Source organism: Eleutherodactylus coqui, chromosome 3 (assembly GCF_035609145.1).
Source record: "Eleutherodactylus coqui strain aEleCoq1 chromosome 3, aEleCoq1.hap1, whole genome shotgun sequence".
NCBI classification, from domain to species: domain Eukaryota; kingdom Metazoa; phylum Chordata; class Amphibia; order Anura; family Eleutherodactylidae; genus Eleutherodactylus; species Eleutherodactylus coqui.
Window position 1 is genome coordinate 145986278 of NC_089839.1, and position 17704 is coordinate 146003981.

Genomic DNA, 17704 nt, shown 5'->3' on the forward strand with positions numbered 1-17704 from the left:
CACAACTGAACATCCAATTTAGGAGTGCAAACAACACAGATCAGCACTGGACACACATGGATTCAATCCAAATATAGATTGGTCAAAAATATAAGATGTTGGAAGCAGCCAATTTCCATTTAATAAAGACAAAGTAAGGAGCCTTTTCCAATGGAGTTTTGGCATTATTCTCTTGCTAGAACTCGGAGAACATTAGTGCCGCTTTCTAACGACCTCGTTCATCTTCAACGACAATAAAGTTCCCTGATTAACAGGCAATGGGATGTATTACCTCTTTTAGACCTGTAAAGGTTATTGATGGTAGTTGAATGACAATCTCTGATGTCCCTTTAGTGCATCATCCTGTTACTGGGGATTATAATAAGTGATAAAGCAGTGGTCATCCCAGTTCACACAAAAAGGTTTACATTTTATTTGAAATTCCAGCAAACTTTGCATAAATCAATTGTACAGATGGATATAAGAAACCTTGCAATATATATTTAAGAAAAATGCTTCTTTCTACACTTTCAGCCTCCTTTCACCCCCAAATTGATCACTGACTGTTAACATCAGTTTTGAGAGATACAATAGACCGGCAGATCGGATTAAATGATGCACATAGAAGTCTATGAGGAGGCTAAAGAGAGAAGGAGCTGAGTGTGAGACACACATATGGTGCTGTAGCCACCAGTAGGGATCCGAGGCTGTTTTCACATGAAAACGCCTCGCATCTAGGGGTTTCCCATGGATTGCAGGAGCATTATCGGGCCGTGAATCACGGCCCAATATCGCTTTTGTCAGTGTGCAGGAGGCCTATGAGAGATAGTGAAAGGGAGCCAGACCTCTTCTTCTATATGTGCAGTGTATGGGAGACATCACAGCAGCAGCCACCAACCATTAGCTCAGGGAAAACTGAGAAACAGATATAGAGCCTACAGAGGGGAAAGCTGGTAAAAAATGCAGGATACAAGGTACATAGTGGTCAGAAATGTTATTCTTTATGTACACACAACATATTTTGAAAAGTCATCTCAAATTACAGGTATGCTTTAACCCCTTAGTGACTGGCCTATAGTGCTTTTATTTCCTGCAGCTGCAGGACGTGTATAGAGGGAGATTGCACGGTGATCTCCCTCTATACATCGTGGGCAACAGGCGTTTCTTACAGCTGACACCCGCCGGTGACAGCTCTGATGAGACACGTGGCTCATTGGACCTGTTAATCCTCTAAATGCCACTGTCAATTCTGACAGCAGCATTTAAATCCCCCGAACGATATTCAGAGTCCCGTACGGCCCCTCATGATGAGATCGCAGGGAGTCGTGTGAGTATCATGGCAGCCGTGGCAGTCTTGGTAGAATGTCTAACAAGCCATCCCCGTGGGGGTGGCTTGATAGACTGCCTACCTGATAGCAGTATGATGAAATATTGTGGCATTACATCATAGTACAGGAACTATCAAAGCACTGCAAGTTGTTGTCCCCTCTGGGTACTAAAAAGAAAAGTTAAAATAATAATAATAATAAAAGTAAAAAAAAAAAAAAACTTTTCATATTTATAATAAAAGAATCTAAATAATAAAACTGCATATTTTGTATTGCTGCAACCGTAAACGTCCAATCTATCGAAATAACGCATTATTTACCCCGCATGATGAACGTAGTCAGAAAAAAAAAAAAAAGAACGCCAGAAATGTGCTTTTTTTTGGTCATCTTGCCTCTAAGAAAAAATGCAATAAAAAGCAATCAAATAGTTGTATGTATTCCAAAATGGTACCAACACAAACTACAGGATGTCCTGCTAAAAATGAGCCCTCGACGGAAAAATAAAAAAGCTATTGAACGCAGAAGATGGCGGCAGAAAATAATTTTTAAAAATACAATATCTTTGAAAAAAAATACAAGTAGTACAGCAAAAAAAAAAAAAAAAAATACAAGCTTGGTATCGTAGTAATCGTACTGACCCATAGATAAAGTTATCATGTAATTTTTGTTGCAGTGTATATACGCCGTAAAAACAAGATGCACCAAATGATGGTGGAATTTCATTTTTTTTCCATTTCTCTCCACTTAAAATTTTTTTACATTTTTCAGTACATTATACGATACACTAAATCAGACCATTGAAAAATACAACTCGGCCCCTCAAAAAACAAGCCCTCATACAGCTATGTTGATGGATAAATAAAGGAGTCACGATTTTTCAAAAGGGGGGAGGAGCAAAAGCTTTGTCACAAAGGGGTTAAAGAAAACCTGCCAGGTTGACTATGCTGCCCTTAGGGGAACATAGGATAGAGAGCAATATATAGTAAAAGTTGCAGTAAGTGCTGCACATTGCTCATAAGTCCAGCTTCCATCACCCACGTTACATTGTTTAAGACATTTCCCTGGAGGAATACATATAGATATATACACTCTATACAAAAATCCAGCCCCTAGAATAAGTTGTCATTTTGCTGCAAAACCCAACATGCAGTTACATCTCAGGCAGATGTAGAGTTGTGATGTGATTAGATGAACGGTCTTGTCATCTGAGACCCTAAAAGTGGTTCTACCTTAACCTAAAAGGCTCTCGGAGGGTCCTTATGTGTAGTGACCTCTTCTTCCACTTGTATAGGGCTTGTTGACCACTAGACGTCTCTAAGGCTGCATCTGCATGGGCTACAAAATCTCACTACAAAGTGAAGCCCATGATTTCCAATGGGTTCTTTCATATTAGTGATGTTTTGTAGCGAGGTTTTGTAGCCCGTGCGGATGCAACCTAAGGCTTCTTTCCCACAAGTGTATATTGGCAACCTTTTTCACGGCCGGCCGATACACGCTACGATGGGAGAGATAAAACTGGTGAATGGGCACACAAATCAAACGTTTGTGCGCCCGTTCAGACGGCATAGGCCCCAGGGCATATACGGCGAGGCTACCATTCCGTCACCCCTTTCCCCTCCCTCCCCCTCGCAGGCTCACCTCTGCTCTCCTGCCGCTTGTTCTTTGCAATGGGAGGGGACCGGGACGGGGCTAAGCGAAGCCCCGTCCCGCCTCCTCCCATTGCTGGCTATGGACAGGGGATGGAATGGGGCAGAGCCTAGCTCCACCGCTGTCCCCTCCCATTGCAAAGAGCGAGCGGGAAGGAGAGCAGAGGGAGGGAGTTTACCAGCCACGCTGCTAAACTCCCTCCCACCTTCAGCCGCTGTCATTGGCTCCCATAGGAGCCCATGCAGCGGCCGATGTATTCCAGCCCAAAAGATAGTTCCAGGACTATCTTTTGGGCCCAACGTAAAAACGACCGGCGCTATATTGGCCAGACTGGGAAAGAGGCTTAAGATGTAGAGAGGATCGTCAAGTACTCGGATGAGCTGCTCTGTTTCTTTGTCCGCTATGCAGACAGGTGAAGGATATTCAGTGTCTCAGCCACCATTGCTTCAGTTTGCAGTGGTGTTGAGCCGCAAAACTGGAACTGGAACTCTGGAACAGAGTTGTCTTCAGCAATGAATCCAGGTTTAGTTTGGACACTGACAATAGCTGTTTTTGTGTCTGGAGACCTAGGGAAGAACGCCTTAATCCAGCCTTTGTTATGGAGCGGCACACTGCCCCTACTTCTGGTGTGATGGTTTTGGAGGCCATCGCATACGACAGTCTGTCACCTAGTAGTACGAGGGACAATGAGAGGTCAGCGATGTGTTCAGGACATCCTGCAGCCACATGTGTTACTTCTCGATGCTTCCAAGAGGCACAGGCACAGGTACAGACACAGGCACAGGCACAGGCACAGACACAGTTCCCGCTAGTGAAGTCCATGTGCGGTCTAAGAATCTGATTCTTTCAGAGCACAGTAAGAAGAATTACATATTCAGACCACACGTGGTCTTCACCAGCAGACATGGCTGACACTGGAAAGCCAGCAAGTATTAACCTCTTAAGGACCAGGCTGTTTTGAACCCTAATGACTAGACACTTATTATGTTTTTTACCCAGATGGTGGTTTTACTGCCCTATTTTCCTTTAGCTACCACAATTATTTTTGCTGAGTTTTGTTTTCTGTGACATATAGGGCTATTTTTTAAAATATCTTTTTCACTGAATTTTTTTGCAAGTTTTTTGGGTGTAAAAAGCTAAAAAAAAAAAAAAGGACTTTTGTTTTTAAATCAGTATATTTACGCTAAAATAAAGTATGGGAATGGGTTCCTCATTTTGTTTTGGACGTTTTGATATAGATTATGTATAGTTTCAGGTCATTTTCTTTTTTATGTACAGATTTTTATTTTAGTCTGTAATTTTTTTTCCTTATTCCCCCTGCTGGCCACTCCATGAACCAGCCAGCTCTGCTAGCTCCCTTGTGACAGCACAAGAGCGCGGACACACAGGGACAAGTGTCGGGCATCGCTTGCCCGACAGTCGTCCTGTGTAGATGGACCTTAAGTCAGTGCCGAAAAGTAGAAGGTGGATGTTGATGGTTGATTCCGGTGAACTTGTAGGGAGCTGAACAAGTGTTCAGCCGAGTTATTTTATGTATAAGGCTGGCTTCATAGTTCCGGATCCTGTAAACCACATACAGAGTGGTGGAAGTACCCAACAACTCCTTTTTAGCTTCTTTGAGTTGTATGACTATCGGACTGCTTTTAGACGGCCATAATGCAGCTGCGTTTTAGCATCTGTGGTCTATAGTAATCCAAGTTTGGTTTAGTTGAACTTTGGGAGGTACAATGTGGTAGTAATATGGCTTCAGTATGACCTAAAATAGAGAGAGTGAGGCATTTCTAGCTAAAAAATATTAATATTTGGGCGGGGAGGCAGTAGCAGGCATGTAGAGAAGAAAACAGCAGCTTAAAAAGAACCTGTCATGTTGAAAATGCAATCCACTCTACAGGCAGCAAGTTTCAGGGAAGAATTGGGCGAGTTATATATTATACTAGCGTACCCGTCGCACGTTGCTGCGAAGACAGACAGACATACATACATTTGTTTTTATATATCTAGATAGCAGCTTTCAAGTTACCTCAGCGGTATAATATATAACAACCAATCACAGCACAGCAGCTTTCATGTTACCTCAGCAGTATAATATATAGCAACCAAACACAGCACAGCTTTCATGTTACCTCAGTGGTATAATATATAGCAACCAATCACAGCACAGCTTTCATTTTACCTCAGCAGTATAAGAAATTGCAACCAATCACAGCACAGCTTTCATTTTACCTCAGCATTCTCAATAACCAGCAATTGTCTTGCGAAACGTTCAGCGGATGCATCATTTTGTAGTTGAACACTTATCCTGTTGCTCGTAATGCCTTTTGCTTTTGTGCTTGAGATGGAAATCAAACGATCTTTGTCTGGGGGGGCATAACTGTCGACGATGCTCGCAGGATAGGTGTACTATGCCAGTAATCTTACCAGGAGTGTACTCAACAACTTCCCAAAGTTTCATGGCGATTAGATGAATGGTGTAGTAGCGCAAAAAGGACAGACAGACATACATTCCTTTTTATATAAATAGATGACATCAGGAAGTGAGAGAATTAGATTCCGTACGTAAAATTTGGACGCTAATTATTTTGCGCTTAGAATTGAATAATCGTTCATGTGCTCGCTCCTACGCATATGGGACAATTTCGCAAACAAGGGAGGGCTGGTCACTGTCCCGGGCCCCTGGACCCCCCTGGTAGGAAACCCAGACTTCCCCCTGGGAATGGGAGGCCTGCCACTCCTAGAAAACCTGGGAGTCCATCTCCCGAGAATTAAAGATCTACTGTGGGAGGAGGGAATCAGACCCCTGAACTCGCTAGTGGGAGATGGGGGGGCCGTGACGGGTGCGTGGTTCCAATACCTGCAGCTCTGCCACTTCATTAGAGCACCGGAGCATCGGAGCTGATTGTCCCTCCCACCCCGTTCGAAGAGATGTGTGTAAAACCCCGGGAGTCGAGAGGCGAAATCTCCGTGGTCTATGGTATGTTGCTGGCCGGGGGGACCCGGGACTTGAGAGAGGGCTGCCGTAGGGCATGGGAGAAGGAGTTGGGACAGACCCTCTCTGACGAGGAGTGGGCTAAGGGCACCAATATGACCCACAGAATGTCGGTCTCGGGCAGGCACCACGAGCTAAATTATAAGCTCTTCACGAGGTGGTACCGCACCCCAGCATCACTAGCAAGAATATACCCTGACGCCTCAGCAACGTGCTGGAGATGCAAGGGGGAGACAGGATCACTCACACATATATGGTGGTCGTGCCCAGGGATCAGAGTTCTGTGGTCAGAGATTCAGGCCCTATACAACACCCTTAAAAAAAGCTCACTAGACCTCACCCCAAAAACTGCTCTTCTCTCAGTCATGCCGAGTTCCATCGCGGCTAGTAAAAAAGACATCTTGAGATTCTTTCTTTTAGCCATGAGAACAGTGATTCCTCGACTCTGGGAATCTCAGACGTCGCCGACACGCCTGAACTGGTCAACAGCCCTAGAGGATATTCGATACATGGAGGAGCTGAGAGCCAAAGACAATGACAAATGGTCCAAATACTACGCCCTATGGGAGGTATGGATGACGTTCCGTGGTTCCCCCAGGTTCAAACAATGGCTTGAGCATGGGGCCCTGCCCATTTAAAACAAACACACAAACCCCGATAAGGGCATACCTCCGAGACGCTACCTTTCTCTTACCCTATCTTTTCTCTCCCTTTTGCTCTCCACTCACTTCCACTCCCCCCCACCCTAACCCACCCCCCTTCTAAACGTAACCTTGGTCGCTCTTTCCTGCTCCCCGTCCTCCCTTACCCCACAGTGCTCTTTTCCTTTACACTACATTACCTAGGAGCCGAGGCCCACCTTGAGCTGCTCCGGCACCTACGTATTCCTTAAGGCGTCAACATCCAACAAGTGACGCACATAGTTTAATAAACCCAAGTTAAGTGTATCGACGTTACTTGGCTATCAACTTTAAACTCTGAAGCCTAGCGACATTTAACCAAGCGGCAGAACTTGAGGAGACACGGTTGTCTCATATACAGCTGCCCACACACACGGTTCTCCTGTTGGGTCACTGAAGTGACCATCGTAAATGCTACCACTACTTTTCCAAACGAACACGTTAATTAGACTTTGAGGCTTGTTAATTTGAATGTCACTTTACTGGTTTTCTCATTGTAAAATCTCAATAAACATATTTTGAAACTAGAATTGAATAATCGAATTGGGACCTATTAACTTTTCCTATTTATAATATAATCAATGCTCGTGCCAAATTTCAAGTTTCTATTACATTGGGAAGTGAGAGAATTAGATTCCGTACGTAAAATTTGGACGCTAATTCTTTGGCACTTAGAATTGAATAATCGAGTTGGGACCCATTAACTTTTCCTATTTATGACATAATCAATGCTTGTGCCAAATTTCAAGTTTCTATGACATTGGGAGGTGAGAAAATTAGATTCTGTACGTAAAATTTGGACGCTAATTCTTTGGTGCTTAGAATTGAATAATCGAGCTGGGACCCATTAAATTTTCCTATTTATGACATATTCAATGCTCGTGCCAAATTTCAAGTTTCTATGACATTGGGAAGCGAGAAAATTAGATTCCGTACGTAAAATTTGGACGCTAATTCTTTGGCGCTTAAAATTGAATAATCGAGTCGGGACCCATTAATTTTTCCTATTTATGACATAATCAATGCTTGTGCCAAATTTCATGTTTCTACAATATCGGGAAGTGAGAGAATTAGTGGCAATGATGGAAATCGAACGATCTACGTGGGGGGGGGCGTAACTGTCGACGACGCTCGCACGCGCGCCATTTATCGTAGCATAAATGTACTATGCCTATAATCTTCCCAGGAGTGTACTCAACAACTTCCCAAAGTTTCATGGCGATCGGATGAATGGTGTAGTAGCGCATAAAGGACAAACAGACAGACAGACATACATTCAATTTTATATATATAGATTTGTGGGAAATAATTCTGTATACCTTGTAATTTATTACAGAGATATCTGGTAATCACTAAGTAGAACTGCCCAATGGACTTTTAAGCCCAGAATGAGATGTTTAAATTAATAATAAACAACTAGTTATATATTTTTGTGAGTCATGATTGAATATATCAATCTGAGCTCCTCCTGCAGACTGGACTTGATTTTCAACATGAAAATCCAACCTGTTTGAAGCTTTAGGCAGTAACCGCTGTCATTCTATTCTGGATAGAATCAAATTAAATCAGTAGCATCCACAAATAAAATCACTGATGCATGCCCATTTCTGTCGAGGGGTCAGTGTTGACATGCGTGTATACTTTGCCAACTTAGTAGTCAGAGAAAAATAAATTACGTATTGAAGTTTAATTTATGACTTTCTCATTGTACAGCCTTTTCATGCAAATGTCTTACAGCAAGCCTGCTGCAAGTACCTGAATTACACAGTTTAGTGGGGAGAAGGCGATAAGAAAAACCCCACACAATTAAGGCCCATTTACCTGTGTATACTCGCTCCTGCACTGTTACACGGGAGCGAGTGTCGCTGGATCACTCACGGTGCGGCCTGCAGGGAGGCGAGGCGGACGGGGAGCGTTCTCCCCCCTCCCCGCCCACCTTCATTCACTGTAAGCAGCGGTCGTTCAGTACTGAACGGCTGCTGTTCACACTGAACAGCTTGTCGTTCGGTTGTCAAGCATGCTAAAACTGAACGACTGGACTTCAGTCTTTGCATGCGTTTACGCGGGCCAACTATTGTTCAAAACTCTGCAGGAGCATGGGGTTTTGAACAACTACCAATGATTATAATTCGAGATGAGCGAGCCTACTCAGTACGGCAGTTACTCGAGCAAGCATCGCTCTTCTTGAGTAACTGCTTAGTGATCCGAGCAGGCTCGGGTGGGCTGCGGGGGATGCGGAGCGGGAGGAAGAGTGAGAGAGATCTCTCTCTTCCCCCCACTCCGCTCGCCCCCTGCAGCCCACCCGAGCCTGCTCGGATCACTAAGCAGTTACTCAAGAAGAGCGATGCTTGCTCGAGTAACTGCCTTACCGAGTAGGCTCGCTCATCTCGAATTATAATCATCCTATGTATAAGGGCCCTTCGTGTATAACCATTTGCACTACTTTCATACTGTTTACATTCTTACTTAAGAACTACATGAAGCAATTTAGTAGAAAGAAAAAAATGATCTTCTGAGAAAGTGATCTTTAGGTTGGTCAAGTAAAATATCAAGGAAGTTGCAACAGTACATACAATAGTGAATATTTTCTAAAACCGTTGCAGGCAGTTAAGTTGAAGAACTGGATTCCCCAAGAAGGATCACTCAAATGCATTGGATTATTTTATTTCCAAAATAAATATTTCATCTTGGCACATATCAAAGGTCCAGCTCAATCTTCACATCCATTTTATTCTGGTAGGGAGTTAACAACGGAATCGCCTCTTCCTTCAAAAACTTCACCACCTAGCGAAACAGATAATGTAAAGCATTAAAGGGGTTGTCCCGCGCCGAAACGGGTTTTTTTTTTTTTCAACCCCCCCCCCCCCCGTTCGGCGCGAGACAACCCCGATGCAGGGAAGTAAAGAAAGTTTACCGGAGCGCTTACCTTAATCCCCGCGCTCCGGTGACTTCAATACTTACCGCTGAAGATGGCCGCCGGGATCCTCTGTCTTCGTGGACCGCAGCTCTTCTGTGCGGTCCACTGCCGATTCCAGCCTCCTGATTGGCTGGAATCGGCACGTGACGGGGCGGAGCTACACGGAGCCGCTCTCTGGCACGAGCGGCTCCATAGAAGACTGCTGAAGACCCGGACTGCGCAAGCGCGGCTAATTTGGCTATCGGAGGCCAAAAATTAGTCGGCACCATGGAGACGAGGACGCTAGCAACGGAGCAGGTAAGTAAAAAACTTTTTATAACTTCTGTATGGCTCATAATTAATGCACAATGTATATTCCAAAGTGCATTATTATGGCCATACAGAAGTGTATAGACCCACTTGCTGCCTCGGGACAACCCCTTTAAAGTGTAAATCTCATATCTGGATCAGAAACTTCCTTTCACCTCAGTAGATCCTATACAGAGCTCAAATTCAGAGGCCATATACTTACACTTAGGCTAGTTTCACACGGCCGAGTGTAATGTCCCCCGAGGATCCAAAGCATTTCTGTCAAAACCACCTCCCATCACTCCAGTACAGCTGCGATCAAGCGTGCAAGTGTTTTCCATTGTATTAAATAGGAAACCTTGCATCGCATGTCATGCCATGTGCTTTATGGTCCCATTGAAAACAATGGGTGATGCGTTCTGAGGGAACTCCCAAAGACAGGGTATGCAGCGATATTTCTTCCTGCACCGCGATGCAGGGAAAAAGCAATCGCTCATGTATATGACTTAATTCAAAAGAATGGGGTTCATATTCGTGCGTCTTGTAATGCAAAAATCTCACACGATTTTCTTAGCCATGTGAAAGCAGCCTTAGGGTATACCCAGCCCTGAGTGACATTTTACAGATCCATCATATGGTCCATCATCAAGTGCACAAGCCCTTACATATAATATCAGCAAAAGCAATTCCAGCCAATGACCAGGGAAAAAACAAAAACTAAAAACATACTCCACAGGTCCCCAGACTGCAAGCAACCTCCCCCATGAGTGAAGTGTGACAAAGGATCACCACTTCACATATGTGCATTATACTGTATGATAATATTAAAGCAGCTTTCTAGGGAACTACTACTGATTAACTATTTTCAGGATAAGTCAGCAACACTTGATCAGCACCACAACACACAAGGGTACTTAGCAGAAGTTATTGCTTAGACCCCTGTGTAGCTGCAACCGCTCATAACTGCAGCTTCCACTGATTGCAATGAGAGCTGCACCTGCAGTTATAAGTGCCAGCCACTACAAGAATCAGAGCAGCACCTTTTACTCCATATTCCTGTATCTGGCGGCACTGACAGCAGGCGCCCAATCAGCTGGGGTCCTGAGTGGTTGACTCCAGTGTATCAACTATTGATGACATATCCTAATATTTTCCTAAAGAACCCCTTTCATTGTGCACTTTATGGCGACATTGGATACTGTATTATCTATTAAAGCAGATGTCCAGGATTTGAAAACCATGGCTGGTCCCCTCCAAAAACTGTATCACATCTGTTCACAGTTTGCATGTGGTATTGCAGCTTAGTTTAATTCACTTCAACAAAGCTGAGGTGCCATACCATGTAAGAAGTCCTCCCAATATCTACCTCTACAAATACTGCAGGACAGTGTGTGAAAGCACTCTTAGTCGTCAGAGTAATATGGTGTTTAACGGAGCAATTTTTGTCTAATATGGTGATGAACCTTAGACTGTAGGAAATTTCTTTAAGTAGGGGACACATTATGAGACATTCTGCTCCATATGATAATAATTAACAAGTGCTGGTATTACTAGCTTACAAGATATGGTACCATATGCAAGTTATATTAATCTCACCTGTTGAGGAGCCCTGCCAACAAAAGATTTAGGGTCCAGCAATTGTTCCAGTTGTCCATGAATAGGAGCAAAGTAGGGGTCAGATCGAATTCTGCAGATGAGGTCATTATCTCCACCTTCCTGCTTTACTACAGCAGCAGCTTGTTGAGAGAGCACCCTGATGCGCTCATGGCAGTCCTAAAACAGAGAGGAACATAGGGCGTGTCACAACTAATTACCCCCTGTGTGTGTAGGCCTGCCTTTGGGTGCAATAGGATAACCCTGCATGTATAATACACCGCAATATTGAAGTGATTGCTTATTATGGTCTCCTAGTGAGGCTTAAAAAGTTATTCTTTCACGTTTTATTTAAAATCTGTTACCGCATTACAATTATATGTATAAATCTAGAAGAAGTTTTTTTAAAAAGCGCTCTTCCCTTTTCTTAGGTAAAAAAAAAAAAAACATAATTAGTATCACATCATTAATTCTTTCCAATGCAGTGAAGGACCTCGTCCAACATTGAGATTTCCCTGCATAGTTCCGCTGTGGGACGAGATCCGACATATGTTTCTAACACTATGTAGAAAAGAGCTGCGATGTCAGAGTTCTCTTCTGCATATGTATATTACAGTATACAGAGGAGAGATCCGATAATCGGACCTGTCTTCTGCATATTAAATGGTGCCATTAACAAAACATACAACTTATTCTATGTGAAAACCCCTCACAACCATGTTGACCCACAAAAAAAAAAAAGTTATGGCTATGATGAAACTATAGGATGGCAGTAGTGTCGTGCAAAGAACTGTAATGCTGATCAGTGCAGGGTTAGGAGTGGTGCTATGCAGAGGGTAAATCTAGAAGTGTGTACACTGCATTACCATTACTTTGTTCCCTGCGAACGAAGTGTAAAACATCTTCCTATAATACGGAAAGGATGATGTAGAGAATCTACCAACCTGCCTATTTCCTCCAGCTTTCACCATTGCCATAATTATGTTCTCTGTGGCCATGAATGGAAGCTCCTGGCGGATGCGCCTTTCGATCACCTGTGAAAGAAAATGATGGAATTTAAGGGTTGAAAGACCAAACTGGGAAAAATCAGATACCACTATTATGCTGGAATGATCAGCTCCACTTTTTATTCAGATAACACAAGACATACATTCATTTATATTTCATATTGCTACATGATTATGCAAATGATGCTGCAGCACTAAATAAATGATGCTGAGTGTTGACATTCTTTTAGGAAACATCCAGGCTGCATCACAATATTTAAAGCCACACTCTGGGCAAAATTAGCCCAACGTTCGCCTTCATCCCAGAGTAGAGGCACCCAGCTGACTCTGTCTCAACTGTGTAGTCCTTGGCCAGTGCTGGAGCCTGAATGTAGGCTCTAGGTCTGGGGATGTGTCTGGGTACCAGTATGAGGAATTACAGTTACATCTCCACATGTTTTCATGCAGTGAGCCATTTCTTCTGAAGGCAGCTGATGACAATAAGATCATGCGGCTATTAGCAGTCATGGCTGGATAGAGTCTCAGCTGCAAGTGGTTTTTGTTACGTATGAATGTATTATTATGCCACATTCACACGAGCGTATTTGTGAGCGCACAAGGGCAAAGTGTTTGCAGAACGAACAATTCTTTTTTGCACACGTATTAGCGTATTTTACTGTATTTTTTCCGTGTGCAAGGCATGTGTAAAAAAATACACACACAGATTTAAATGGCTTATTAGTCTTAGGAGTTCCAGACGAATTCTTTTTCCTGTGCAATTACGCAGTGTTTGGCGCATCTTCCAGCATATTATGCGTACATTTGCGCATCCTCATTGACTTCATGGAGATTTTTGGAAAGTTTTTTTGTGCAATCAGAAAGCGCAGGAAATTACACACGTGAACAAACCCATTGAAATCAATGGGTTTTATTCACTGCTTATTGTGCATGCAAATACGTGTGAAGCCGATCTAAAAGGGAACCTGTCAGCAGTTTTTCTGATGCAAAACTGCCGACAGCTATAGTAATTTCCTGTGTGGATGCTACGGCTCTCAACCAAAGATGTGGAGCAACCCCATAGACAAAGTAGAACAGAGAAGGTTTATCTCCAGAGAACTTGCAGTGACATGTGGGGAAGTAGAACTCCATTTCCTTTGTGTTACCAATACTGGACAAATGCTGGTATAATCCCTCTCCCCTGCCACTACTTAGAGCGGTCAGCAGTATTGCATTGGCAAAACTGCTGACAAAGTCCCTTTTAACCCTCAAACACAAACGGCAGCTGAGCTTGCATTACCAAGCTGGGTCGCTGCAATGTGCATGGAGCTGTGAACTTCCAGCTCCATAAAGCACTGACAGCGGATAGCATAAAAGTACTTATACACAGGCTGACCATCAGCCAAAGCAAAAAAGAACAAAAACCACTGAACGATCTTGACAGGCTGTCTTCCCATGAGGAAGTGGAACCCGACATCATTGAATGGCTGTGATTGGTTAACGCAGCACCGGCTTTCATTAGCTGATGCCGCGCTAAGTTAGCCAATCAGAGAATTAGCTTTCTGGAGGCGGAGCATTCAAGCCCCACAGCCAGAAAGCAATGCTCTGTTGGCGTGGAGAAGGGAGCGACAGCCTGCAGCAGCGCCGCGGAACATCGCAGGGGTGAGTATTGATTTTTTCCTACAGGTAGTTAGTCTGGCGTATAAGACGACAGGTAGTTAGTTTCCTCATTGAAATGCATTGGAACGCATTAATGGCGTTGCAGTGCATTTCAATGAGGAAAAGTGCTTTGACATACGAGTTTTTTGCCATACGAGCTCCGTCTCGGAACGGATTAAACTCGTAAATCAAGGCACCACTATATATCCCAAACTACATATTTTAACTGGAAAAGTTGGGGGTCGGCTTATACGCCGGAAAATACGGTATATTATTTAGTTAAAACAGGAAAACAGCTTCAGAGCAAAGTCAGGGTTTTATTCTTCCTATATGATCAGCATTACCTTAGGATAAACCACAAGGCCTTCGGAGATATTCTGCAGAGTGCTGAGTACAATATCTGCAGTTAGAAAAGCTTCTGCCAAGCAAACACGTCTGGGAAAGAAAGAAATACAGATAAATAAGTGATCTACCATCTGCACATAGATGTAAATGTGTCTTGGGCTGCTGCCTTCCATTAGACATGCTGTACAAGAAATGCTAATCTTTTCAGTCTAATACACTAAAATGTTGTTCTCAGCTGAGTATTCAAGTTTTTGGGGGTCCCACAACCCACAGACTTCCCCATTCTGGCTTTCTATCTGCAAGATGCAGTATTACTGAATAAATATATAAGCTCTGTGTTTTCTAGCAGGGGAAGGGGCAGATTATGACCCCGCTCCATGTAAGTGATTCCGATATCACATAAGGTTATTCACACAAAAATCTACAAAAGTAGAAAACAATGCAAATGAATGTGCTTAAAGGAGAAAAAAAATTCAGATGTTGCAAAAAAATAAAATAAAAGTCTGGATTTGAGAACATACTGAAGACATTTAGGCTAGGGCTGCATGGCAACATTGTCAGCATTTTTCAGATATGTGCTTCATAATAAATTGCTAATAGCGGTGATCAGGAATAGTTATACCTATTGGCACTGTCATCCAGTGTGCGCTCAAACCACTGGACAGAAGCAGTCTGCAATGGGTTCATAATAAGTGTCATGAGATGACGGGCCAGGCTGCAGCAACGCTCCGAGCGCATGGGATTTCTCTTGTAGGGCATTGCACTGGACCCTGGAAAAGCAAGATAATCGTACACAAAAACTATTACAACAAATATATCATATGCACTTAATGCTAAATGACCTTCATGGTCCTCAATGCAAATCAATAATACATCACCACAAACAAAAGAAATTAGGGTGGTTTCACATCTCCGTTGGAACCCCCGCTGCATGCCGAGCTTGTAGTCAATGTGGTTTGCCTAGCGCTGTTTGGTTCCCTTCGGCCAAGGGGATTCCCCTTTCCTGATCTACGAACGGAGCAGAGAAGAGGAATCCGCAGCACAAGTGTAAAAGCAGCCTTATCATGACAACAGCACAAAGTTCAACATGACGCTTGTAAGACGCTACTGTGTCTTACAAAGTAGACACGGGAGACCAAAAACTTCAACACGCTGAACCACCACATGGCAATTGTAATACACATTGTAGTTCTGCAAGAGCTGACCAATGAACTCACTTAAAAAATCCAGAGTCTAGATGATGCCTAGAATTAACAATTGCTCGTAGAAATTCATTCTTTGTACTTTGGGTACCTTTCCTTCTGCACTGAAATAAATCTTTGCTTTGCTGCTTCAATGCCAAGTCCATCATGGATGGGAAGGCAAGTTACCCACTTCATTAAGCATGAATGTATATCTATGGTTCAAAAATTTTTTATTTTATCTGTTGTGCGGACATGAAAGTTACAAGATTTTTACATTAACAGCAATTGTCTTTCTTCATCTGATTTTCTTTCTTGTTCTTTAAAACAGACTATTTTAATTTTAACATTAACTCTTATGCTATCAACATATGCAACTTGTAACTCTTAGGTTAATTTCTGAAATCTCTGGTTCCAGTTACATATTGATTAGACTGGAAAAAGAAAAAAATTTAACATATCTAATAACTTCCTATGAAGAAAAATTATAGAAATAGAGGGGGGGGGTGTGGAGGTGGTTGGAATGTTGAGAGGGGGGGGGGGGGGAGAGGGGAGGTTTGGTCAGGAATAAGGAGAGGGGGGGTGGGGGTGGTAGGAGAGTCGTCTCACACCATGATGTGCGGGTTTGCGTTTTGGGGTCCGGTGGTATCGGAGGGGTTATTGGTTGTGTTTGTGTTGGGTAGTAACCCCCTTTCAAGCCATGATGAATGTATATCTAGGAGGATATAACTGGTATATAACTCCAGCAGAAAACTCTAAGTATAAGCAATGCAGGCCGTGATCTTTTAATCCCTTAAGGACGTGGCCCTTTTTTCTTTCTGTGGTTTGCATATCTTCTCTCTCCACTTTTAGAAAATCGTAACTCCTATTTATCCCTCAACATAGATGCCTAAGGGATTGTTTCTTCTGTGACGAGTTGTATTTTTCAATTAAACTATATAATGTACCGTATTATATACTGAAAAAACCTTAAAAATTCTAAGTGAAGTGAATAACAAAAAAAAAAAAAAAAGGAAATTCCTCCATCTTTGGGAGGTCTTGTTTCTACGATGTACACACTGAAACAAAAATGACATAACTTTATTCAGTGGGTCAGTACGATTACTACGATACCAAATTTCTATAGTTTTTTTTTCATACCACTATTAAAAAATTAAATCTTTGGAAAACCATATAAAATTTTCTGCTGCCATAACTTATTTTTCCGTCGAAGTTGTAAGAAGGCTTGTCTTTTGTGGGACGTCCTGTAGTTTTTATTGGTACGACTTTAGAGTACATATGACTTTTTGACTGCTTTTTATTTCATTTTTTCTTAGAGACGGAGTGGCCAAAAAAAAGTGCAATTCTGTGGTGGTTTTTTCTAACAACATTCATCATGTGCGGTGAATAATGCATTACTTTGATAGATCAGACTTTCATGGATGCAGAAATTTTTTATTAGTAGTTTTTTTTCTTTTTTTTTTAACTTATGATGCTTTATTTTTTAATAATTAAGAAAAAAACCTTTTCAAACTGACAAGAACTCGCGATTGTTTAATCACTTCTGCAGTACGATGTAATGTCATAGTATTATATTATACTGTGATCTGACAGGCAATCTATTAAGCCACACCAAAGGCATGGCTTGATAGATAATCTGCAATTGCAACCTAGGAGGTTTCAGAAGGCCCCAGCTGCCATGGCAACTGCACAGCACCCTGTGATCTCATCGCAGGGTGTGTCCGTGACCCTCGAACATTGATCAGGGCATTTTAATGTCATTGTTAGAATTGACGACAGCATTTAAAGGGTAACAGCTCTAATCAGCGAAGCTGCTGAGCAGAGCTGTTGCAGGCAGGTATCAGCTGTAAGGAACAGCTGGCACCCACATTGTATGGGGCCCCTATTGCCCTCCATACAAACCCTGAATCTGCATGACGTAACTGTATATTATGGAGCATTAAGGGGTTAAAGATCAGTTTGCTTTGAAATTTACTTTGACCAATTTTTCTTTTTTTACATCATTTGTTAGTAGAAAGTTGGAAATCCCCCTAAAACATCATGGGAATTGCCTGGTCCCATCGATGTCAGCGGGTTCAGATGACTGTTTATCAGCCTTTGTATATACAGGCCTTTACA

At 42.7% G+C, this 17704-nt stretch overlaps 1 protein-coding gene across 1 annotated transcript in view; it reads right to left on the reverse strand.

The window, feature by feature from the left end:
* Nucleotides 1–9259: 9259 nt before the first annotated feature.
* Nucleotides 9260–17704, reverse strand: part of ADSL (adenylosuccinate lyase) — a 29457-nt gene continuing 21012 nt past the window's right edge. The window contains exons 9-13 of the mRNA XM_066596242.1: nucleotides 15028–15175; nucleotides 14405–14495; nucleotides 12363–12452; nucleotides 11422–11598; nucleotides 9260–9404 (exon numbers count right to left, since the gene is read on the reverse strand). Coding sequence (XP_066452339.1) covers nucleotides 9318–9404; nucleotides 11422–11598; nucleotides 12363–12452; nucleotides 14405–14495; nucleotides 15028–15175 — 593 coding nt within the window. The 3' untranslated portion in view covers nucleotides 9260–9317. The remainder of the gene's footprint in view (nucleotides 9405–11421; nucleotides 11599–12362; nucleotides 12453–14404; nucleotides 14496–15027; nucleotides 15176–17704) is intronic.